Raw genomic sequence first — 26,884 nt, 5'->3', positions numbered from 1 at the left:
TGTTCTTCTATAATTGCTTCAATTTTCTTGGTGGGCTGGGTAGCAAGAGGAAAGATGTATGAAAGAGTGATAAGAGAGAAGTTATAAAATTGTAGTGAATGAAAGTGGGCTAGAGGAATATAGTGTGATTTCTTGGTAGCATTAACAGCCTAGGTAAAATCAGTGATGATGAATTTAAAGTGAAATCACTTGGCATGATGTGTTTTTTCTGCCTGTGGGTACAAGTATTAGAGATGCGACTTGACCAAGAGTTAGATTTGATTTGGCTGTGATTTGACCAAGAGAGTATAATCAAGTGAGAGAAGGGGTATGAAATTGAGGATGTGTGCAATGGAAATTGAAGCTGGAAGAGAAGGAAAATGAGCACATGTGGGGAGGGAGGATGAGGGGCAGTGAAATACGATAACATCAATGGATATGGTTGGTTGCAATTCTTGGTAATAATGACAAGGACTAGAGTATGACCACAGAAGTGAGGGGCTGAAGTAGTGTGAAGGACAGAATTCTTAGAAGAGAGAAGTTCAGGGAATCGGGAGGTCAGGGTACCAGCATAATCATCTAAGGGAATATGGAAAATCACCAAGAAACTTGACAGAAGTAGTGTTGGAGGGCATAACAGCAATCCAGGAGCTCATATCTTCAAGGAAGGAAGGGGCGTGAATGCCCTGGGGGTGTGAATGGAACATGACTACAAACAGAAAGGATACCAACTGCTATTGTCATGAGATTCAAAGCCAGGACATTTTAGGGAAGAGGGAGAGAGCATGATCTGGAAGCGGTTAATGTGGAGGAAGAAGAAATCTAAGGAGAGTGGGAGAGAAACTATCCACTTCTGAGGGCTCTTGGGGAAGTGGTGTCCTCAGGAAAGAGCCAGGGTTCTCTTAGGGAAGTGATTCTCAAACTTGGCTGCAAATGCTCAGGCCACACCCAGACCGATTAAATAACAACCGCTGGAAGTGAGAGGCAGGAATCAGTATATTTTCAAAGCTTCACAGGATTCCAGGGTGCTGTCAAATGTAAGAATCGCTGCTTTTAGAGCGAGGAGGTGATGGGAACATTTTCAGAAGCTTTTGTGAACTTAGAAGTGGCTTGTGGTTGAATGTGTGTTTCAAAGAGCATAGTGAAAGAGTTTCAGGAGATGGGGATTAGGTGAGATACAGCATTATAAAAGATGCCAAATGCAGACTTGAGTCTGAGAGGTGAGGGGGGTGAGTTTTCTCTGGGTTTTACTTGTGGTACCTAAAGTACAAAGTGTCTCCATTTTAGCAGCTGCAATATCAGAAGGACACAATTGTTTTCTTTATTTACGGCTTTGGTGAGTCCTTAGGAGATGCGCCAGATATGTCAGGAAGAGATGCTTCAAATAGTTTTGCTCTGGTTAAGTCATCTTGGGATGGAAGCCTTTCAACTGATCCCCATGAAAATGACACCATCTGTGAGATGGCTACTAGCACTTCAGCTGGAAAGTGTGAGGCCATATTGCTGCAGCTCCGCAGTGTCTTGCTAAATTAGTCCTTGGGATTAAGCATGTGTGAAGAGTGGCTGCAGAAAGAGGCCATTCAGACTTCATGCTTGTTGGCCTTGAAGGTCATGGGGAAATTGGAAGGAAATTTTGGGATATTCCCATCATATTATTTAAGACTAATCACTGTTGAACATGACATGATGAGTCCAGCATTGAGCAATCTGGCAACACTGTTTGTCTGATCTCATCCACCTGCCTCTTCTATTTAGTCATCTTCACCACACTTTCATCCGACCACTGGCTTTTGGATGATGAAGCATGATAATGACAGCTCAGATAAGATTCTTAACCACGAAAACTCAGTAGAGGTCAAAGCATATCAATCGTCTGAAACAACAGTGTTTGGCAACTTGGTAACTACAAATAAGCAGCAGGAGTTTGAAGTAGACTAGGGGACCATGAGCCATTTTATCCACTCTATCATAATCAAAGTTTTTTCCCTGAAACTTCCCAGCAACTAATATGAATCTTAGCCAGTTGTTCTTGGTCATTTATTATGAAACAGCTGATACACCAGGAACATTATACAAGCTAGTAAGGCAGAGATTTTTAAACATCAGAATCAGTCATGCTGTCAGATAAAGCTCAGGCTTAGGCTATCATGAAAAAAAAAATCCTAAGGGGCTGCAAGTAATGAAAACATGATATATAACATGCTTAACCAGAGTGCTCCCCACTTCGAATGATGATTGGTTATTGGCAGTAGTTGCTGATAAACATAACAAAATCAAGTTTTTCCAACATCTTCTCTCAAGAGGACTATAGAAGAGTTGGTTGATGTAGGAATTGCACATGGGAAGACGCATGCTGTAAACAATACTTTATATACGTACTCACTGATCTGAAAATTAAGGTAAAAATGTTGAATCCAATATTTTTGAGCTCAGCATCAATATTCCTATTGCTAATGGACAAATCATGTGTTTGAATATATAATCAAATTTCAGAGAAATATCAACTACTTTTTCAGGGCATTGATTTCACAGCATGCCAAGATTCCTTCAGGTGTGCCCAATAGAATTCAAATGTTTATTTAAAAAATTGATCTGGGGCTTCCCTGGGGGCGCAGTGGTTGAGAGTCCGCCTGCCGATGCAGGGGACACGGGTTCGTGCCCCGGTCCGGGAAGATCCCACATGCCGCAGAGCGGCTGGGCCCGTGAGCCATGGCCGCTGAGCCTGTGCGTCTGGAGCCTGTGCTCCACAGTGGGAGAGGCCACAACAGTGAGAGGCCCGCGTACCGCAAAAAAAAAAAAAAAAAAAAAAAAAAAAAAGGTGGCCTGATGAATAATTAGCTATAGGAGTTACCTTCACAAATTTCACTCCTAGTGGATTATAAAGTCATGCAAGAATGGGACTATGTGCTACTCATGTGGGATTCATTGTAACAACTAGCAAAATAACTTTACACAGAGCTGCTAAGTTAATAAATGAGTAAATAGAAAGAAAGAAGAAACGAAGGAGGGAAGGAAGAAGGAAGGAATTAATTAACTGCTCTATCTATGGTGTGTGCTGATGTTAGTGGAAACAGAAGCAGTAGCCACGTCCTTCAGCTTTCATCCAGAGAAGGTAACGGGACAAATCAAAGAGATGTTTGGTAAAGATTTTATTTAATTACTACAGGCATAATCACAGTAGAGATGTTTATTTCAAACAAATTCAACACAGTGGAATTCTAGTCCAACACAATTATCTGGTCTTTCCCTTGGAATTTTTGGGGGGATGGGTATTAGTTTTTGATCTAAACTTTGGGTTACAGATTCAGGCAAAAAGAATTAAGAAAACTGGAAAAGACTCAGTTGACAGCTGGACATGTATAAATAAAGAAGACACGGGGCTTCCTTGGTGGCGCAGTGGTTAAGAATCCGCCTGCCAATGCAGGGGACACGGGTTCGAGCCCTGGTCCGGGAAGATCCCACATGCCACGGAGCAACAAAGCCCGTGAGCCACAACTACTGAGCCCACGTGCTGCAACTACTGAAGCCTGTGCGCCTAGAGTCCACACTCTGCAACAAGAAAAGCCACCGCAGTGAGAAGCCCACGCACTGCAACAAAGAGTAGCCCCTGCTCGCTGCAACTAGAGAAAAGCCCACACGCAGCAAGGAAGAATCAACACAGCCAATAAATAAATAAATAATTTTAAAAAAATAAAAATAAAAATAAAAAATAAAGAAGACAGTCAAGTTATTGAAAAACAAATAAGCAAGACATAACTGTTAGTTCTGGTGAAATGAGAAATAGCATCAATAGAATTGCATTCTTCTTGAGCTTTCCATTCTATTAGAATAAAAAAATAAAGTGGTACATTTTGAGAGACTCTATATTGATAGGTACGTAGGGGGAATTCATAAAGTATAATATTAAGATTGCCAGCTCTGGAGTTAGTCTGCCTAGATTTGCATCCTGACACCACACAGGTTGGGCGAATTACAGAACTTCTTTGTACCAATTCAGATCCCTCGTCCACAAAATGGTGGTAATAATAGTACCTATTTGTTAAGGTTACTGTGAAGTTTAAATAAGATAATGTCTGCAAAGCACTCTACACATTTTCTGGCATATAGTAAATGCTGGATAATATTAGGAAGAGAGCAATAGAAAGAGAGACAGAGACAGAGAAAGTGTGTCTGTGCTGACATCTGCATTTATGTATCTATAGAGAAAAACAATCCTGAAAAGATCGACTTCAAATTATTCATAGAATCAGCCCTGGGGAGTGGAATTTGGGGGAAAGTGGCATACACCTTCACTTTTTCTTTACTGTTGATTCTGTAATGTTGATCTTTAAAAAATAATCAACATTTATTACATTATAAGTTTAAATCTTTAAAAATTTTGACAGTAGATCTAAAGAGATAATTTACTAAATTAAATTAATCCAGAGAGAGCACAATTTAAACTGGTTTATGTAGAATCAAGGCAGCAAAAGTGGCCATAAGTAACAATTCCTTCTGGGGGGAGGCCATAATTATATACACATCCAAATCTGCAGTCTTAGATAATTCTTTGAGCTAGATAGGATACTGCTCTTTCTACCAAAGTTGAGAAAGTTGAGAGGTTTCCTGCATCTTAGGTTATCACTCAGCTAGTGAAGAGTAGGGCCAGAACTCAGGGCCTTGATTCTTTCAGATCCCTCCACCACGTTATGACATGCGCCGTGTTGATCATTCCCCACAGAGCCCCAGGTTTAAAGAGACAAGTAATAGCTCATTTACATAATCTCATAAACCCAGCAGAATGGATGGCAACATTTTCTGGTGAACTGGCTAATTTGCCTTAGATCTATATAAAGACATAGGTGAAAACTCAGAATGTGTGAGTCATTCTGGTAACTTCTTATATCTTGTAAAGTTTAAATACAGTGATGTTTTAGGCTTTTGTGGCTGGTAAACTGAAGCTTTTCACCTTGCGGGTAATTTAACATGGTTAGCTTTGGTTGAGATCTCATTTTTTGGCTGCAGATTCACAGAATCCCCCAGTCTATTCAGTAATTGTGATGCAGTCCTGTAGCATTTAAGACTAAGCCCTAAAAGCTTTGCTTTGTATACTTGATCTGTAGCGACCTTTTGAGTTTGCTGCCTATTGAACCGAGGTCTTCCCTGTGAAATCATAGAATACTGCCCCAGTTCACTTTCTGTTACTTGATATCACTGAACAAAAATACCATTATCAGGGTCTGAGAAAAAAAAGATAGGGTACCCTGTCTCTTTAAAAGTTTAAGAATAGCAAGCACAGTAGAGTTAATTCTTTGGGGGCTGTGCCTTGAGAATTTTCTGGCTTAGAGTCAAGCTACAGATAATTAATTATGTCAGTGAAAAGCTCTGATGGCCTGTTCTTTTCAGAGAAAAGTGACATCATCCATAGAATTCTCTGGCAATAAAGAAGAACAAAGCTGTGAGTGCAGGAAATAACAGACAGATGTCCATGAGTGCATATTTTATCTACTTCAAAGTACATTGCAAGAAGTCATACTCTAGAGCCGTCTCCCAGCAGCAGTGGAGGGGGTCTTGGAGAGTCAGAGAAGGAAGTTTGCAGGATTGGGTTCACCGACCTCACATGCCCTGGCGTGAAGAGAGAAATGTGACATTTTTAGGGAAGTTACTAAAAAGATGACAGTGCTCAAAAAATGTTGGCAAGATCATGGCAAGCCAATCAAGTTACATCGTGTGGGGAAACTGGACCAGATGGTGGTGGTACCATTTGTGGATGAAGGTTACTATGGGAAATATTACCCAGTGAGTTTCATTCCAGGGCCTTCTCTTGCTTTGTGTTTATATCATATTCTCACAGAAAACTGTTACTGACCCCCAGAGCAACTTGTAATGGAAAGAATAAACATTTTGAAATCAGATTAACTCTGTTTCTTACAAATCATGTAACCTTGGGCAAGCTATTTAATTTCTTTGAGCCTTATTTTCTTCATCTGTAGAATGGAGTTAAGAGAAATAAGTAATACCCATGAAAATAATTTTGTTCACACCAGGGTGCAATTAAAATATTGGTTGTTATTAAATTCAACTCTATCCTTCCCTGAAAAATATGTTAGTTTCGTATTATACATATAGAGCCAGACATATTCGTTGGAATACATGTTTGCTTACATAAGCAATTTTAGACATGATAAAAAGATAATTGTTTCAAAATTTCAGGTACCAGAGTAGGAGAAATTCTACTATTAGACATTTATTCCTCTGAGTTGATACTACCCATTCTGGAACTTTCTTTTAAAAAACATTTTATCTGATTATCAAAGTAAAAGTAGTTCAATGTAGATCATTTAGAATATGTATTCTCAATGAGAGTTTCCCAGCAGGGTAAAATTAGTTCTTAGAGAGGGGTAAAGAAATTTTAAATGTCATAATGGTTTGTGCACCTCAGAAAGATCACAGTACATTAACAGATGTACATTAAAGTTTCATAAGGGGGAGATTAGGAGAAAAATATCTAAAAAGTCTCCTTAGAAGCACAAAACTGAAAAAAGTTTGAGAAACAATGATTTAGAAATATTTAAAAGTTACAAAGAAAAACATTAATCTCCCATAATTCTAACATCCTGAAAGAACAATTGTGAATATATGTGTATTTTTCTTCACATATTTTTTTTTACATAATTGCAAGCACGGTGTACACACAAATTTGAATAACGTTATAAGCCTTTCCCACATCATTCAACATCCCTCGAAATACATTATTTGAAGTCTGTAAAATATTTTATCTTATGGAAGTATTATATTTTACTCAAATATTTCCTTATCATTGAATATTTACATTGATTCCAATCTTTTCACTGTTATAAATAGCACCATAATGAACATACTCATGCACAAATCTCTGTCCTTCTTGTTAAACTCCTCAGTGAAAAGGTCTCTTGTATGCATCTCTTACCAAATTGTTTTCCAGAACCTTCCCAACAAAATTATGAAAATGCCCATTAATCAAATTCTCACTACAATGACTATTAGAGTTCTAAAATGTGTTCTAATTTAAGGCCGAGCAATGGTATCTCACCATTGCTTTAATTTACATTTATTTAGTTGTCAGTTAAGTTGAACTATTTCCTAATGAACAGTTTATATATAAGTAAATTGTATATTTATGACTTCTATTGAGCCTTAGGGATTTTTTTCACTGATATATGTGAACTCTTTATAATTGAGGATAGTTACCTCATGTCTGTCATAGTTGTTACAAATATGTTTTTTGGCCATTCAATTGGCTACGATTTTTTTTCACATGTAGAATCTCTAATCTCTTTCTTTGTCATTTCAGAGAAAATGTTTTCCCCCTTCAAAGTCAGATAACTACTCATGTATATTCATTCATCATTCATTTATTCATTCATTCACTCATCTGTCTTTAAACAAAGAAACACATAAAACAAGGTTATATACTGATGGATGATGAAAATATTGTGATGAGATATTTTGGGAACCTAACTGCATTTCCCCCAGAGCAAGGATTCTGTGTTCTCTAACTCACTGTTTGTGGTAACTTTACAGAAAACAACTATTGCAGATAATGAGAATCAACTGTAACTCATTTCTATTTGTTCCTTGAATCATGGGGAGATTTGACAGGAATTTCATGAACATAAAAGGAAGTAATAAGCCAGTATCTTTTGGGGTCTAAGCTTTGTGTAGTGAAAGGTAAAAGGTAGAATTTTAAGAAGCTGTTCTGTCCTCAAAAGAGAAAGTAGACATGCTTAGAAAAGGGGAAACATAGGACACTGCTGTTGGATAAGGAGAATACACGCACACAACACACACACACACACACACACACACACACTTTACTCATACATGTAACAAAAGTTTATTGAGTTGGGTCCTGTGCTAGGGGCCAGGGACACAAGAGAACAAGAGGCTGTGGCCTCCCTGGGCTGCCAGTCTTGCGGGAAGGGATAAAACGAGCAATAGTGGTTACAAAGTGATGAGTACAGTGATTAGGGAAGTATCAGGCGACAGAAAGGGCAGGGCTACACATTTTACACCTACTCTCAAATCACAGAGCATCACATGGTTCCTAAACACTGACACTTAGGTAACAGCACACATGAGGTTTTCTTGATAAAAAATTTTTGTATGTGGTCCAATAGAGTAAAAAAGCTTGGTAATTGTATAAGCAGATGTAATCAACTACATTTTCTCTTTAAAAGGGTAGATTTGGCATTTCAATCTGGGATTTGGCACCAGAATGCCAAATATTGTCCATAAAAGCAGTTAGCCGGGGCTTCCCTGGTGGCTCAGTGCTTAAGAATCTGCCTGCCAGTGCAGGGGACACGGGGTTGAGCCCTGGTCCGGGAAGATCCCACATGCCATGGAGGAACTAAGCCCGTGCGCCACAACTACTGAGCCTGCGCTCTAGAGCCCACGAGTCACAACTACTGAAGCCCGCATGCCTAGAGCCAGTGCTCCGCAACAAGAGAAGCCACCGCAATGAGAAGCCCACGCACCACAACGAAGAGTAGTAGCCCCCGCTCGCCGCAACTAGAGAAAGCCCGTGTGCAGCAATGAAGACCCAACGCAGACAAAAATAATAAATATATAAATAATAAATAAATGTATTTTTAAAAAAAAACGATCACAAACAGTACAGAAATCTTGTGCCTTTTTCAGGAGTCTCCTTTCTCTAAAAAGGGCATTCCAACTAGGAACTCATAAGAATTTATTAAACATCAAAGATGCAATTTAAAAAAAATTAACACTTCTAATTTTTTTATTTAATTAATTTATTTTATTTAGTTTTGGCTGTGTTGGGTCTTCGTTGCTGCGCACAGGCTTTCTCTAGTTGCAGTGAGTGGGGGCTACTCTTCATTGGGGTGGCTTCTCTTTGTTGTGGCTGTAGGCACGTGGGCTTCAGTAGTTGTGACGCGTGGGCTTCAGTAGTTGTGGCGCACGGGCTTAGTCGCTCCGCGGCATGTGGGATCTTCCTGGACCAGGGCTCAAACCCGTGTCCTCTGCATTGGCAGGTGGATTCTTAACAACTGCGCCACCAGGGAAGCTCAACATTTCTATTTTTGTACTTATTTTTATTTTCTTTTCCTAAATCAGAGGGCTTGGCTTTGGTTGCACCTTCATTTAGAGGCAATGCTTCCAGCCTCAGTGTTAGCACAAGATGTGCTGTTTGACATTGTTTCTTACTGATGCCAGGTTTTAAATAGAATACTCAGAAAAGTTTAGGAAAAATTGTTAAGTCATTCCTGCTGCAATATAAACTTTTGACAGGGGTGATGAAGAAACTGCAGACTCTCGCGTAAACTGTGGAGTCCAAATGCTTGAATTCGGCAAGGAGCTGCTCCTTCAAAGCACACCAACAAATAGTGCAGGGGGGCTCGGAGACACGGGGCAAGCCATCAGGGGCTGCCAGTGTCTGTGAAGCCTGTGGCACAGGAATTGTAGGTACTGTTATGAGTGGTCCAGGGAGTCACAGGATATCGAGAGCCACAGGGATGAGGAGAACTGCCTTAGCCTTTGACTTACTGATGCAGTTTGTGGAAAGGCTTTTTGCTGTGTTGCCCAGTAGATCCAGCTGTTCCACATCAGTCAACTCCTATGAGAAAAGGAAAAAGAGGAAATTGCCTTTTATTGGGCATCCACAGTATTTCAGGCACTATATTAACCACTTCACATATATTTCAATCTCTTACAGGGTGGGGAAGATGAAGTTCACAGCTAAGTGGCTGAAGGTCACGTTAGCAGAGCCACAATATGTCTGTTTGGCTGCTAAAGGGCAGGGTAGCTAACATTTGCCGGGTACCTTTATACATCAGCTCATGTAAAACCTGTGAGGGAACTACTGCTGTGCCCATTTTACAGATGAAGAAACTGAGTTCAGAGAAGCTAACTCATTCAAGTCACACTAGCAGTAGTGCTGATGTGTGTTTCTAACTCAAGAGTCCCAAGTGCATGCTGTTTCTACCACATTGCTTCTCTCGAGTAGGAGTAAAAATAAGCAAAAAACTAGCTCTAAGTTTCCATCAGCAACTTGTTTAAAGAGAAAGACAGGGACTTCCCTGGTGGTCCAGTGGTTGAGAATCCACCTACCAATGCAGGGGACGTGGGTTCAATCCCTGGTTGGGGGACTAAGATCCCACATGCTGCAGGGCAACTAAGCCTGCATGTCACAACTACAGAGCCTGCACGCCTCAACTAGAGAGAGCCCGAGTGCCACAGCGAAGAGGACACATGCTGCAACTAAGACCCGATGCAGCCAAAAATAAAAATAATAAAAAAATAAAGAGAAAGACAAAAAGCAAGTGGGTTAAGGAAGCACATTACAATAAACATCTTCAGTACACCAGAACAGCTGATACTTAGAATGACGACCCCGAGTTCTCAGAAAGACATTAACTTATGTATATTACATTCTTTTTTGAAAGGAAAGGGACTTCATAATTCATTTGAATTCTAAATGAATTCAGTTTGGGAATTCATCCTATTCCCAAACCCCTCCAGTTAAACAAATCTGTTGTTTAAAGTAAATATTTTTCAATTACTTATAAAAGTAAATATTCAGTGTGACATGCCCTGTAGGTTCATAGTGGCTGAGATTTTCTTGTATTTTTGTTCAAAAAATTAAACTCTACTTGGTCCAAGTTGGTCAACTGTATGCTACAAATATACACATCACTTAAGTCAGAGGCTGAAATGAATACCTCAAAAAACACAACAAATCCTAAGGAATTTAATGTTATGTGATTCAAATAAACCTTACATAAAATTTTTTCTAGACTGTGTAGTCTTGTTTGATTGAAATATCTTCTCTTTTGAAAGAGTATTACTTGTATTTCCCAACCCTCACCAGTCAGAGGATGAAAATAAGACCAAAGGAACTACCTTTTCCCTCTCGTTCCCTGTGCCCTCACCTGCTCTGTGGGATGCCAGGCCCCTTGTGCGCAGGGGGTCCCCAGAGGGCGGCCCATACGTGTTGCATGGCCTGCTCCGGGCTACCATTTGGCATTTGCCACTTGGCCCTTTTCCGCCCTCCAGCCCACAGCCAGCTCTGCTGTGTGAGCCCCAGGGCTTTCTCCTCCGTGTACGTCAGTTGGTGTGTACTTGGAGGCGGCTCAGACTGATGTGTACACTGAGAGCAGGATGCCAGATAGAGAGGGGGCTGCCTCTTCCCGCCTTCCCTGCCTACTGCTGAATTCTAATTCACCAGTCCTTCTAGTTCTTATTGGGCTCTCTTATGGCCGTCCCTCACCCTGGGACTCAGGCGGGGGTCGAGGCGTCTGGGCTGGAAGGCCGTCGGAGTGACAGGTGCTGTGCTGCACTCAGACTCACCCTTCCCCTCTGACCCTGCCCCATTGTCCTTCAACCAAAATGATGCCTTTCCTCCGCTGGGATGAGCTCTTTCCCAGGAAGAGCCTGGGTTCCTCATGCAAATAGCCCTGTGTCAGGGCCACCCTGCCAATCAATCCTCCAGACCAGATTACATGGGAGGATTTCACTCAAGCTTGAAAAATACTTCTAGAGACCATTTGGGAAGGAGACAATCACAGGATAAAGTAAGGAAGTGAAGAAAATTTACATAAATAAGCAGAATTGTACCAGAGGTGTCTGTATAGAGCTATCTGTGCAAGGTCTGGTACAGATGCTGTATCTGTCTTGGGTTTCCTCTAGCTGGTTTACGTTGACGGGGTTAAATTCACGCAGCGGGGTAAACAACTACAGTGAGAAAACAATCATAAAGTTGTGCCTCAGCAATGACTTCTCCCACGTTTTACGGAATTCAGCTTCTCAACCAGGGTACAGAAAGCTGGACTCTGTCTGTTGGACCTGATTACATGCAGGGGTAGGCAGTTCAAGGGCTCTGCCTAAGGTCTTTAGTAGCACAGAACCAAAAGCCTGTAGTCTTTTGGAATTTAAGAAACTATACACTGCAGAACCACAGCACTGAAGGGGGGAACCTGTGGCCTTATCTAATTTCTAATCCAGAACACAGCAATTGTCTTGCTATTAATATCCCGATGTGGGTAAAAAGGAAAATAGAAGAAAACCACATAAGTAAAGAAAATGTGTTTAAATCCATGGATGACTGTCATGTTCAGATAACTAACCACAAGAAAACATGACTGCACTTTTATAATTTTCTATATGAAATTTTACCTTTTTAAAAAAGTGGTATTCTCTAGATAAAGGATTGGGGATGGTTTGTATTTTCTTTTCTTATTTGAATTTTTGGGGGGTGAACAAGGTGGTACTTTTTTTTTTAATTGTGGCAAAATATACATAACATTTACCATTTTAACAACATTTACCATTTTAACCTTTTTTTTTTTTTTTTTTTTTTTTTTTTTTGCGGTACGTGGGCCTCTCACTGCTGTGGCCTCTCCCGTTGTGTAGCACAGGCTCCGGACACGCAGGCTCAGCGGCCATGGCTCACGGGCCCAGCTGCTCTGCAGCATGTGGGATCTTCCCAGACCGGGGCACAAACCCGTGTCCCCTGCATCGGCAGGCAGACTCTCAACCACTGCGCCGCCAGGGAAGCCCCATTTTAACCATTTTTAAGTGTACAATCCATTGGCATTAAACGCATTCACCTTGCTATGCCCCATCACCACCATGCATCCATCTCTAGAATGCTTTTCATCTTCCAAGCCTGGAACTCTGCACACATTAAACAGTAGCTCTCCATCCTCCTTTCCCTCCTGTCTGTGCCAACCACCACTCTACTTTGTCTCTATGAATTTGACTTTTCTAAGTACCTCATATAAATGGAACAGTATTTGTCCTTTTGTGACTGGCTTATTTCACTTGGCTAAGTGTCTTCAAGGTTCATCCAGGTTGTAGCATGTGTCAGAATTTCCTTTTTCTCAAAAGGCTGAGCAATATTGGAGGGTATGTATATACTACATTTGTTTATCCATTCATCTGTCAGTGAGTACAGATGTTGTATTCCACCTTTTGGCTATTGCTAATAGTATGCTGCTATAAACCTAAGTGTTCCTGCTTTTAATTACTGGATCATATGGTAATTTATCTGTAATAGAATTACTGGATCATATGGTAATTTATTTGTAATTTTTGGAAAAACCACCACACTGTTTTCCATAGTGCCTAAACCATGTTACAGTGTACAAGGATTCCAGTTTCTCTACATCTTTGCCAATACTTATTTCCTGTTTTTTGGTTTTTTGTTTGTTTGTTTGTTTTGATGATAGCCATCCTAATGTGTGTGAAGTGGTATCTCATTGTGGTTTTGATTTGCATTTCCCTAATGATTAGCAATACTGAGTGTCTTTTCATGTGCTTGTTGGCCATTTGTATATTTTTAGAGAAATGTCTATTTAGGTATGTATCTGAAAAAAACCAAAAACACATGGGCTTCCCTGGTGGCACAGTGGTTGAGGGTCCGCCTGCCGATGCAGGGGACGTGGGTTCGTGCCCCAGTCCGGGAAGATCCCACATGCCACGGAGCGGGGAGGCCCGTGAGCCATGGCCCCTGAGCCTGCGCGTCCGGAGCCTGTGCTCTGCAACGGGAGAGGCCACAACAGTGAGAGGCCTGCGTACTGCAAAAAAAAAAAAAAACTAAAAACACAAATTCAAAAAGTTACATGCACCCCAATGTTCATAGCAGCATTATTTACAACTGCCAAGATATGGAAGCAACCTAACAAGATATGGAAGCAACAGATGAATGGATAAAGAAGGTGTGTGTGTATATATATATATATATATACACATAAATACATACATACAATGGAATACTACTCAGCCATAAAAAAGAACAAAATTTTGCCATTTATAACACCATGGATGGACTTGAAGGGCATTAAGCTAAGTAAAATAAGTCAGACAGAGAAAGACAAATACTGTATGATATCACTTATATGTGGAATCTAAAAAATACAACAAACTAGTGAATGTAACAAAAAAGAAGCAGACTCACAGATATAGAGAACAAACTAGTGGTTACCAGTGGGGAGAGGGAAGGGGGGAAGGGCAATACAGGGGTAGGGGATTAAGAGGTACAAACTATTAGGTATAAAGTAAGCCACAAGGATATATTGTACCACATGGGGAATATAGTCAATATTTTATAATAACTATAAGTGGAGTATAACCTTTAAAAATTGTGAATCACTATATTATACACCTGTAACTTATATAATATTGTATATCAACTATGCTTCAGTAAAATTTAAAAAAGAAACATCTATTTAAGTCTTTTGCCCATTTTAAAATCAGGGTTTTTGTTGTTGTTGTTCAGTTATAGGAGTTCTTTGTATATTCTGGATATTAACCCCTTATCAGGTATATGATTTGCAAATATTTTCTCCCATTCTGTGGGTTGCTTTCCACTCTGTTGATGGTGTTCTTTGATACACAGAAGTTTTAAATTTAGATGTAGTTCAGCTTATCTATTTTTTATTTTATTGCTTGTTTTTTTGGTGTCATATCCAAGAAATCATTGCCAAATCCAATATTATGAAGTTTTTCCCCTATGTTTTCTTCTAAGAGTTTTAGCTCTCCATTCAGGTCTTTGATTCGTTTTGAGTTAATTTTTGTATGTGGTGTAAGGTAAGGGTCCATCTTCATTCTTTGTGGATATACAGTTTTCCCAGCATCATTTGTTGAAAAGACTATCCTTTTCCATTGAATGGTCTTGGCATTCTGATTGAAAATCATTTGACCATATATATGAGGTTTTATTTCTGGGATCTCTATTCTAGTCTACTAGTCTAAATGTCTGTATTTATGGCAGTATCACACTGTTTTGATTGCTGTAGCTTTGTTGTAAGTTTTGAAACCAGAAAGTGTGAGACCTCCAACTTTGTTCTCTTTCAAGACTGTTTGGCTCTTTGGGGTCCCTTGAAATTCCATATGCACTTTAGAATGGATTTTTCTATTTCTGCAAAAAACATAATTGGGATTTTTAGGAATTTTACTTTTAAAAATTCAAGCTATCATGGTATTAATAAAAGCAAGTTTTAAAATGAAAAACAGCATCTGCTTGTGATATTTTAATAAAAGATTTCTGTTGGATAATATTTGGTCTGAAGTGCTAGAAAGGAGTAATCTTTAATGAACATGCAGTATAGAGGCTTTTAGGCTATTATTAACCATATAGCTGTGGAGAGAAATTTCTCCAGAAAAACCTAAAGACACATTTTTAGCCCCAATGGCCCTCTAAACTAACCATATCTGAATCTTCTCCTTACATGTTCTTGTGTCACTAATTATGTTAACTTTGCTTTCTAACACTGAGGAGAAAAAAAATGGGTTTAATTTCTATAAGAATAGCTAATGCCATCATAAATTACTTAGCTTTTTTTCTTCCAATACGTTTATAATATTCCATTTTACCTAACTAGGGTAAATAGTATAATCCAATTTGTATGAGGTTTAAAGATTGTTTCCTGTTGTAACATTCTAGTGGAATGTACTGTTTTTCCTTATTCGGTTTACATATTTTCTTTTTGGAATAAACTTAAGAAGAACAAAGTGACTCCTAATTTGTAGACAAGAACGTCAGATGAAAGAGCAGAAGTTGAAAAATGTAATTGTTTAACTCTTTTAAACAAAGCTAAATAATTAAGGTTGTTCTGAGATTTTCAGCGGCAGTTTATGCCTCTCTGACTTCACATCACTTAATTTTATTTTTATTTCCACAAATATTTACTGAGTGCCTATCATGTGGGCAGGCACCCTTTAGTAGACACTGCAGACACAGTCCCTGTCCTCAAAGCAGCTCACAGCCTAAGAAAGAAATAGGCAAGTAAACTAATAAATTACATTATTTAAACAGATACGGAACATTGAGTTGAGTTCCCAGAATGGGAAAGCATTTACAGAATGGGCATATGTTGGTATTCCAGGACCATCTTTTCCAGGGCTCCTTAGCTCAGTGCAGCAATAGACCATATTTATGTGGTTAACTGAATAATTCGAAGAAGTGACGGTGTTTAGAACCTGTGACATTCTGATTCTTCCATAGCATAGAAATAAATTTATTCTTTCCTCAAAATGCATCCTCCAGGGACTTCTCTGGTGTCCAGTGGTTAAGACTCCGTGCTTCCACTGCAGGGGCTGTGGGTTTGATCCCTGGTTGGGGAACTAAGATCCCACATGCCGCTTGGCGTACCCAAAAAGAAAAAATAAATGCATCCTCCATTCAAGGTCAACAGCTCTTGGCAGGGAATGTCTTGTTTGAGGTGTGCAATGTCAATAGTTCGGGGCAGGCTTCTCAAACTTCCCACCTGGCTGTGTTCCCTCTCAACCTAAGTGAGTGGACTGCCAGGCTGGGGACCATGCTGGCATCGTCTAAGAAGCTGTCCCAAGCTGTCCACCTCAAGCAAATGTTTTTTAAGTCTTGTGTTTTGTACTAAACATTCAAGTAAATATTAATATTGTATTAATCTTCTGAAAGGGTTTTAAACTACTTACCACCTACCCCTAGTCTTTAAGTAATCTGAGTGCTTCAAGAGGATGCACCATGTTTAATTGGAAGTTCCACAGCTCATTCTGATTCCTGTGTCCTCCCAAAGTTAGACACGTACCCATTTTAGGAGTGTGGAACAGCTATGTCACATGGGCATAAGAACTAAGCGTTCTTTCTACTCATTATGGGGTTTTCCCAAAGATTAAAAAACCCCACAAGTTTAAAAAATAGTTAAAATTGTCACTAGGCATAATCACCAATGATGGAATTTTACCTGTAAAGAAAACTAAGTTTTGGAAACACTGTCAGTGAAATTCAGTTTCTGAGTACAGTAAGTCCACCATGGCTGCCCTGCCAGATGCAGGGACATTTTGGAATATCCAGTCTCCTGACCACTCTGTGTTTGCCCTGGGACAACCAACTCATCCCAACTTGCCTGGGACTGTCCTAATTTGCAGAAGTCCAGCTTTGTGGGATTCTGTTCTTCTTGGTCCCAGGCAAACCAGGACAGTTGGTCACCCTCATTTGCACAGAGGTAGCAAATACTTTCACCAGTTTCTGGGGGCCCTCTTTGTTCATGCTGCTGGTCTGAAGTGACCATGATTCCTTGGTGAAGAAGAATCAGTGGAATTGATAACACAGTGAGAACAGGAGAAACCTCTGGGGCAAGCAAGTCCCCAGGAATCGGGTGAGCCTTCTGGGAGCCTTGAACAGAGCAGACATTTTAAGTGCTTTTGGTGCTGAATTGGCCTAAAGTAGTGGTTTCTAAGTGCAGCTATGCTTCATAATCACCTGCAGAGATATTTTAAATCACAATTCCTGGGTTACACCATCAGATCTGCTGATTCAGAATTTGTGTTTAACGCAGCAGATGGATGGTCTTTCCACCATCTGACCGTGTCACAATCCCAATGCTTAAAAATTCCAAGGCTTCTTGCTGTTCTGTGATAAAATGCAAACTCACTGCCTGGTTTACAGACTTTTCATGAGTTGCCCGTTGTTTATCACTTCGGCCTCCTGTGGCCCCAGCCCATGCATCTAAATCTATTCAGTTTGGCCTTTGCCTACAGGTTTCCCTTGGCCAAGAACACTCTTAGCCTAGCTCCACCCCTCTTTCTCTGGCTCAGGTACTTATTGTGAGATTTTGGGTCACTTTCTCCAGGAAACCTCCTCCATCAGCTCAGATTCAAGTCAAGTGTTCTTCTGGACCAAGTTCTTAGCCCCCTGTATCTCCTCCATCCTAAGGTTTGTCATGTTATAATGTAAGTGACTTTCAACTGATTGTCTATTTCCCCCTAGACTTCAATGCCTCAGGATTCAATTATATGTCCAGTACTGAATGTGCACAAATATTTATTGAATGGATGACTGGACTCAACTGTGTGGACTATACCAGGACTATACCACCTGTGTGGGCTCCACCTGTCCTGTGTCTGTCGCCCCATCCCTACTTTCACAGCAAAGACCAGATACCCACCCTTGACTTTGTGAGACGGACCACACACTCACCTGTCGGCCCCAGGCTTTGCACAGCGGCCCTCTGCTGCCCCCGTGTGTTTGGAATCAGCTCCTTATGCAGCCAGTTGAGACAACCCCTTGCTCCACGGGGTGTAGTTTCAATTCTGCAGGGACATCTTTGTTTTTGGCCTCCGTATGTCTACCCTGGCACAAAGGGGAACCAGGTAGGATGGAAGAGAAGGCTGTGACCCCTCCGTGTCTGTTTCTATACCCTAATCTCCTATTTATTCTCCTCCATCACCAGGACTAAGTCAGTTGAACATTTTCATGGTCTCTTCTTCCTCTGACCTCCTTTTCTCCCCTTTCTAGAGCCCTCTTCAAAGTATTCCTCCCTCTGGGTCCTTTTACATCTATGTAAATACAGTGGCCTATTTAGCAGCTCCCCAGCACCCTAAGACTTTAACTACTTGCTTGTGATAAAACTTCCTAGTGAAAATAGTAACGTTCAAGGATAGGAACTTTTTTACATTTTGAACTTCAGTCTTTTCTACAAAAATTAACAAGACTCTCAAAACAGAGGCATAGGGTTTCCCTTGTGGCGCAGTGGTTGAGAGTCCGCCTGCGATGAGGGGACACGGGTTCGTGTCCCAGTCCGGGAAGGTCCCACATGCCGCGGAGCGGCTGGGCCCGTGAGCCATGGCCGCTGAGCCTGCGCGTCCGGAGACTGTGCTGCGCAACGGGAGAGGCCACAACAGTGAGAGGCCCGCGTACCACAAAAAAAAAAAAACAAAAACAAAAAACAGAGGCGTAAAGTGGTTTTATCCCCAAAACGTAGGATCTTAATTACATAAATTGAATCACATGTTTAAAGTAATGAAAAAATTTATTGTGGTCACATCTTTAGTATTCCATTGATTAAACAGATATCACAATATGAATATTTGATTTACTATAGTAAACTATTCTAAATAGCAGTGATTTATGGGCAACATTCCTCTTCCTTCTATGATCATTATTACAGCAATTAAAAAGCTTTTAGTTAGTTCCTGAAGAATAATGTGGCTCTAAATACATAATGCACAGGGTTACATAACCATAGCCTCTTTTTCTTTGGTAATTGGTGTCTAGGGTAATTGAACTCAGAATGAAATGTCTGGTATATGCAGCATAACACAGCCAATACAGTTCAAGCATAAGCACATTTTTTAGGGGGAGAAGAAATAGGTGTTTCACATCAGTTGTTTTCTTCTAAGAGAACTAGAAAGATTTGGTTAAAAAGAAAGATACCAATAATATTTACATATTTTTAAAGTGGATAGCTTAAACTTTTAAACTAAAATAGCTACTTATTTACTGTTGCAAAGCTCTTTGTTTACATCGTCTGCCTGAAGACTGAGAACAATGGACATACCTTGGACTCCTTCAGTACAGGGTCACCATACACAGACGTGGAGTTGTGCCTTGCATAGGGGTGCCTGGCAGAGGGACTGAATAGGGGTGAACTAGAGCCCACTCTTTGCTCGTTAGGCAGGCTGCACTCTGACTCAGGGTTGTGTCTCCCGGAAGAAGCGGGCACCTCTTTCTAATTTGCACAGACACTGTACAGCTAGCCTGACTCTGTGTCTGCGCTTTGTCCTTTCGCCCTGCATGGAAACACATTGCCTTTCCATTCAACTATTTTTTGACTTTAACTTTCTCGCTAATTCCAAACCACTGGTTTCTTCAAAATTAATATTTTCCATTTTTGTCTTGAAAGGACCACATGTATATGTGGCAGAGACAACATAGGGAAAATTTGCAAATTCCAGTCCAGTGACGTTTCTGTAATAAATTCATCTTCAGCCATTTGGAATTAGATGAATTTGGAGACTACGAAAAAGCAATAAAAGTGAGAAATCTCAAGAAAGACAAACTTTATAATGGTCCTGTCTCAGGGCTAACTAGTTAGCTCCCTTGTTTAGAATACCATGATAATGAGCCAGGTTTATGATGTAAGACCCCCAGTTAGCATAACACAGGGGAAAACTCTATTCCACTGTCACAGACTGAAATTCTATTGCCACCAGTGTGTTCTTTGGTACAAGTTGGGATAAAGTCAGGGTACTTCATACCCATCACCATTACTGGAAAAACAAGTATACAACCAGATGGGAGTACGTTTGGTCAAAGTCAGTTCCGTCATAACTACAAAGTTCATCGTTCCTCATCAGTAGAAAATACATCCAGATGTATTTGCATTATGTGATGGGAACCACAGTCAATATGACTGAAAGCCTATGATCATGTGGTTTTCTCAAGAGCTTCAACAAGACACTACAGTTTTGCTAATGAACCAAAAGAACAACTCTGACCCCACCAACCTGACTCTGATTGGCAGTCTGGATATTACAAGAGTTAAGTTTCACCTTCAGTGGGAATACATTAGGTTAGGAAGCCCAGCCCAGCACCGTGAGAACTCCCAACCATGTGTTTCTGTGCAAAATGAATCACTTGATGGGAAACAGGAAATCACCAATAAAGGCTGTTTTTGTTAATTACACACGGAGTTAGAACCGGAATAGGGGAGAGCAGGGTTTTATTTTAAGCCAGACTTGAATACTGTATATTGAGGGCATAAACAGAAAACTAGAAAACTTTAAATTGTCATTGACCTCCTGTGCACTGAAAAGGGCTAAGTGTCCCCAGGAGCAGTCCTCCCCCTTCTCAGAATCACTGCTACTTAGATCAAGCACTTTCTATGTAGTTAATATTAGCACAAACCCTTTTTCTGCTTGCCGGCTTCCTAGCAACCTGAAGCAGAGTATCTGCTTGCCAATCTGCTTTTGGTAAAAAAAAAAAAAAAAAAAAAAGGAACAAAAAACACCCAGTAAATTTGCCCATAGCCCTGACGAGACAGGAATAGATTCAATAAACTCCGTGTTGATTCTGTGAGCCCGGCATAGGATTTATGTTGTCAACCGTCTGACCTTGCTGCACTTTCCACCACAGGCCAGGGAAGATGTGATCCACATGCTGAAGACGGAGAAAACCAAGCCTGAGGTTCTGGAGGCTCATTACGGGTCTGCGGAGCCGGAGAAAGTGCTGCGGGTCCTGCACCGAGATGCCATCCTGGCCCAGGAGAAGTCCATAGGAGAAGATGTGTACGAGAAACCCATCTCAGAGGTAAAAACGTACCCCGACAAGTCCCTGAGAAGGAAGCCTCGGAGGGATGTCTCCACACCCTTCCATTTTACACGCTTTAACATTTTCTTTCAAAGGCAAGCATTTTATGATGTCCTAATACAGAATTAAAGTATAATTAAATAATTCAGAATTACTGTGGCTACATTTCATTGATAAGGATTGTAGAAGTATTTCCTTAAATATACTTAAAGCCCGAAATATGTTTCTCATGTGATTATGATAGTTACCTGCTCTTCAGTCTGTTATTCTTTTATTTCTCTAAGAGGGGATATGTGTAAAAATTTGAGGTGCTTATGGGTTTTGGCATTGAATTTTCAGATTACTATCAAATTGGTAGCCTAAAGTTAAACTGATTTTTATTATTGATATTTATGGTTATAAAGCCACTCAGTTTTGATAACTTATAGACCATTAAAATGGTCTCATGTGAATGGCTAAAACATAAAAGTTGAAGCAAAATCCCAATGGAAAGCTTAGGACAGTTCTTTAAGATGAAAGGGAATCTAATAGGACCATATTTAATCATTTTTATACAAGACTGTATTAGGAACTATCAACTGTTGTTGTTAATTACCCATGATATTACATGTTAAAAATACTCTCATATCATAGTAGAAGTTCAGTGAGGAATCAGGGAACCAGTTGATGGATCCAGCCATGCTGACTCCTCAGAATTCATGTTAAAAAAAAAATCATAGGTATGAAATTAGTATCATAAATGAATAAAGAACGCAGAAATGAAAAGTGCGAAGCAATTTATTGTAATTTAGCTTAAGACAAGCCTTTGCAGCAGCTCAGCTTGACAGATCTCAGAAAGATCTGCTTTAGAAAGTATTCACGACAGATTGACAGCCCCATAATTTTCTAATTTCTGCAACCAGGATGAACTAGAGCTCTGTTCTCATCTTTTCTTTAAGCATTAAGAGATAATTATCAGTATATGATAGAACAGAGTCAACTGGCTGAATCCACTTTCATGTTTGAGATAACCCAGTTATTAGCTGCCTGTAGCTTTGGGCAGGTCACTTCAGCTCTTTAAGCCTTAGTGTTCTCCTCTGTCAGGTGCACATCTCATAGAATTGTGAGGATTAAATGAAGCAATGCCCGTAAATTTTTTTTTTTTTTTTTTTTTGCGGTACGCGGGCCTCTCACTGTTGTGGCCTCTCCCGTTGCGGAGCACAGTCTCCGGACGCGCAGGCTCAGCGGCCATGGCTCACGGGGCCAGCCGCTCCGCGGCATATGGGATCTTCCCAGACTGGGACACGAACCCGTGTTCCCTGAATCGGCAGGCGGACTCTCAACCACTGCGCCACCAGGGAAGCCCCCGTAAAACTTTTAACATAGTGTCTGGAACATACTAGCTACTCAACAAATACCAGCCATTAGGATCTGCTGGGAGCTGAGGGTGGTAATTGCTCACACTCTTATTTACTTCCAAACCTGTAGGGACTCGAGGAGTGAAAGACATAGAGAGGTCAAAATATCAGTTTTATATTATTCTTATAATCACCTGGATTGAAGAACTTGGCTTGGATAAATAGTATCATTTGGGCTTCTTAGTTCTTTTCTCCCAAGTTCGAGCTTGGTATGACCCCTCAAGGGAGAGGTAGGTCTGCAGAGCACACACATCCAGAACCACTGCCTCTGACCCACTGAGTTCTATGGACAGTACATAAAGGAAGGCGTTTCCAACTTACCTTCAGAAAGTAGGCCTAACCCAAGCGGACAGAAGAGCAGCGCAGAAAACACCCACCTTTCTTTTGGGTTGTCCTGCTGGAGTCTGCTTACGCTGGGCATGCTTCTTGGTTCCTTTCTCCCCTCAAGTCACCAATCTGAACAGTTGTTCCCCCCTTGGGGAGAAATGAATAAGGAGGTAGGGGGAAGGACAAAACCTACTTTTCCCAATGCTGGCAAAGTGGTGAAGTCCTGCTCTGCGGGAGAAACAGAATGCCGAAAGGAGAAAAGATGTCATCCACCACTTACAGATGTTTGGTTTCTTAACCCTTTGGGCTTTATAATCAAGTTCCTGTTGCTCAGGAGCAAGAGAGTTGCTTCCAAGTTCATGATGTAAGGATCCCCTATATTACTGTTCCATTAGCCTCCTGGTATCATAAGCAGATAGTCCAGCTCTTGTTCCTAGAAGCCATGCTGTACCTCAAGCCAAAAATCACTGCTTATTCTAATTTTTGTCCCAAATTAGGCCCAGCTAGGTCCTCCAACAGAACTCACCAAAGGTTAAGCAGTGAACCCAATATGGTGGACCCCCCTCTCTTGCCAGGTATCTGGGGAGAAATTAAGCAGCAAATATTAAATCCACCTGAACTTCCTTGTAAACTAAAGTCTGAGATATCAAAGTTCATAATTCTTAAGCAAAACTGCAAAGAAATTAAGGGTTCAGTTTCTTTCCTTCCCCAATTCTTATTCTGCTTAGCCTTAGCCAGAAGGATCTTAATCTTAGGCAATTTCAAAGTTAAATTAATACATCCTGAAGTCCTTTATTCTATGTTTACTTAAAGAGTCCAAAGATTATGAGGACACGTGCAGCTATCATAGTACCAACCTCATATTCATAAATTGTTAAAAATGCAAGAAAAGCCCCAGCTCCAAGGTCAATTTTTCTCAAGTGTAATAATATTCCTTGACCTCAGGACTCAGCACGAAGCAGGCTCATGTCACCAAGATCAAGGCAGAGACTTAGAGGATGTCTGAGGGAAGGAGGGTGGATAGAGAAAATCTTCAGGTACAACAGGATGCCAGTCAGTGTGGGGGAACTTGTCCCCATCAGACAGAGCCTGCCGCCATCAAGAGGCTAATAATTATGGGAAATGGCGAATCCTGGGTTGGGTGGAGGAATCTGTTTCATGTATTATCCTTGCCCTCAGTGAGTGGCATTTGAAACCTGTCTGTCTTTTTGTGAAGTTTAGGGATTTGCAGTGGTGACATCCTCCATGCCTAGGTCTTATTTTAGGTGCCCTACTTTTCCACCTGCATATTTTTATTTATTCATTTATTTTTGCCTGCGTTGGGTCTTCGTTGCTGTGTGCGGGCTTCTCATTGCAGTGGCTCCTCTTGTTGCGGAGCACGGGCTCCAGGCGCGCAGGCTTCAGTAGTTGTGGCATGCAGGCTCGGTAGTTGTGGCTCGTGGGCTCTAGAGCACAGGCTCAGTAGTTGTGGCGCACGGGCTTAGTTGCTCCGCGGCACGTGGGATCTTCCCGGACCGGGGCTCGAACCCGTGTCCCCTGCATTAGCAGGCGGATTCTTAACCACTGTGCCGCCAGAGAAGCTCCCACCTGCATATGTGAAATCTCTTTAATCTTTTTCTTTTTTCAGCCACGATGTCCAGGCCTAGGAAACCCATCTCGTTCCGGTGGTTTTCCTTACTGCCCGCTTGTTTCGGTCACCTTCCCGCAGGTGACCTTCTGAAGCCTGTCTGCCTTGGGGCCTAGTTGGGACCTAACCTTAGCCAGGTGACCGTTCCTCAGAACTTCGCCTTCCCTCATGTTTGAACTCTCATTCTGGGGTAACTTGTCCTACTCAAGGCAACAAAAATGTTTTCTTTTGTCACAACCTTTCCTCCAGTAGGAAGGCTCAGCTGAGTTTTACTGTTATTGTTGTTTTTGACCAGTTTTTCAAATGGCCCCTTCTTTCTCTATCACTATTTTAGGCATCGTAGAGTTTTTGTTTGTTTGCCTCTAACTTCCCCTATGCTTTCAGTCCCAGACATTTGTTTTCTGAATATTACCTTCCGTATTGTGTAGTGTGTGGTCACCCTCAGTGAGAGAAGCAAAACCAAGGAGTTATGAGTCTGCCGGAGGATCCTTTGTTCAACACACATCTTATCTACTTTTATGTTCTTGAGTTGGATGATACCTCCTAAGGAGTCTTTTCCCGTCACAGCACACCGGGGTTTGGACTGAATCTGCTGCTGTCCTGCCTGAATCCCCTTTCGTTTGCCTCATCTTTCCTTCGAAATCTACATCTCCAAGTTTCTTGAGCATGTTCGCTCAGGGCCCATCTACCATGGCTGACACCATGAAACTCACCCCAAATTGCTTTACGTATCCTACCCCGATCTCAGATTTTAGCTCTTCAGCATGTCTATATTTTACGTAACCACTTTGAATAGCTGTTGCAGTCTTCAAGAGAAAGGGCCCCAGCTGATCTCATGAAGAACCATCTGCAGTTTTACAGCATGTTCCTCAAGCGTTGCCTCGATCCCGACACCCTCTTTGTGGGGCAGTCACGCTGCTCTGTTCTCTAGGCTCTCCTGTCTCCACCTCCTCTGTCACCCATTCTGATTCAACAAAGACTAAAATCTCTCTCTCTCTTTTTTTTTTTATAGCCCTATCTTTAAGGGCACTTAGATCCATGTCCCTTTTGGTCTTTCCAGTTTGGTCCTTAAGGCCTCATGTTTCCTCTTAAGTAGATTTCTCTCTTCTTAAATTCCTTACTATTTTCCCCATTAGCTCTCTGTTGATAACAGAGCTAAAATCGTCCCCTAAACCATGATCCTTTTGTCTGAAACATACTGAAATTTCTCCCCATCTCAAGCCCCTGAACGTCTTCTCCACCAGCTTGATTCAGGTACACTCTTTCCTTAGTAAATTTTGGCCTTTGTTGCTATGATGATCTCATTCAATTTTCCTTCCACCTCTGTCCAAGTGGGAGCTACATTTCCAAAGTAATAGGTGCCCATTTCACTTTCACTATTCAGTAATAAGAACTACCATTCCTCTGTGGTTGAGCCACAATTTGGAGCCTGAAAACCCAAAGCCATGGGACACAGTATACATGATTAATGAATCCACTGGGAGGTGGTCTTCAGAGTCTCTGGACAAGCCACACAGATCCAAGAGGTCAGCCCACTTCAGTTCTCTCCTAGGAGCTCAGTGCAGTTCCAAACAAAATAATGAGAAACAGGGTCTGGCACAGCTGATCTGTTGCTACCTGTGTTAGTTCTTACATCCAGAATTTAAAACTGAAAGCTAGATCCTCACACAGTAATGCTTTATTGCTAAAGAGGAATTTACTACCTTTGCAGTTTAAAATCTGGTCTGCGGGGCTTCCCTGGTGGCACAGTGGTTAAGAATCCGCCTGCCAATGCAGGGGACATGGGTTCGAGCCCTGGTCCAGGAAGATCCCACATGCCGCAGAGCAACTGAGCCTGTGCGCCACAACTACTGAGCCTGCGCTCTAGAGCCCGCGAGCCACAACTACTGAACCCATGTGCCACAACTACCGAAGCCCATGCTTCTAGAGCCCGTGCTCTGCAACAAGGGAAGCCACTGCAACGAGAAGCCCGCGCACCACAACGAAGAGTAGCCCCCACTCACCGCAACTAGAGAAAGCCCACGCGCAGCAACGAAGACCCAACGCAGCCAAAAATAAATTAGAAAAAAAAAAGGAAGTCTGGTCTGCAGTTCTGGGTGAAAAACGCAGCTCACACACCAATGTGTCAGCATCCTTCCAGATGCATTAAAGGACAAAAAGACTGTCTTCCTGATTATGCAAACCAGTGCTGAGGTCCAGCTGTACTGGTGTAGGTGAGGTGAACACAGCCCACAGGGACAACAGCAGCTACTCCAGGGGCCTAGTCCCAGCACGGTAGCTGCTGAGAACAGCTGGTCTCAAAGGCCCACACAGACAGAACATACTAAAGCTAGGGCCTAGCAGTCTTACCTAGGCTGCCCTGGAACAATTAATATCAACATATGCTGTTTTTCCTCCAACTGCCCCTACAGTGTTTCTCTCTCTGGGTATCTCAGTCAACCATCCAATTAATAACGCCCCCATCTTTGCCTCCTGAGTTCCTTGAACAGATTGAGGGATAACTGCAGG

At 41.4% G+C, this 26,884-nt stretch overlaps 1 protein-coding gene across 1 annotated transcript in view; it reads left to right on the top strand.

Moving 5' to 3' along the window:
* The window catches only part of FILIP1 (filamin A interacting protein 1), a 185,189-nt gene that overhangs the window by 112,966 nt on the left and 45,339 nt on the right, over window positions 1–26,884 (top strand). Inside the window, exon 3 of the mRNA XM_060115132.1 lies at window positions 20,852–21,025. Within this exon, the coding sequence (XP_059971115.1) occupies window positions 20,852–21,025 (174 nt within the window). The remainder of the gene's footprint in view (window positions 1–20,851; window positions 21,026–26,884) is intronic.

The sequence above is a fragment of the Mesoplodon densirostris genome, chromosome 12, assembly GCF_025265405.1.
Source record: "Mesoplodon densirostris isolate mMesDen1 chromosome 12, mMesDen1 primary haplotype, whole genome shotgun sequence".
Classification (NCBI taxonomy): Eukaryota; Metazoa; Chordata; class Mammalia; order Artiodactyla; family Ziphiidae; genus Mesoplodon; species Mesoplodon densirostris.
The sequence above is the reverse complement of the archived record's forward strand: the minus strand, read 5'-3'. Positions and strand labels throughout refer to the sequence as shown.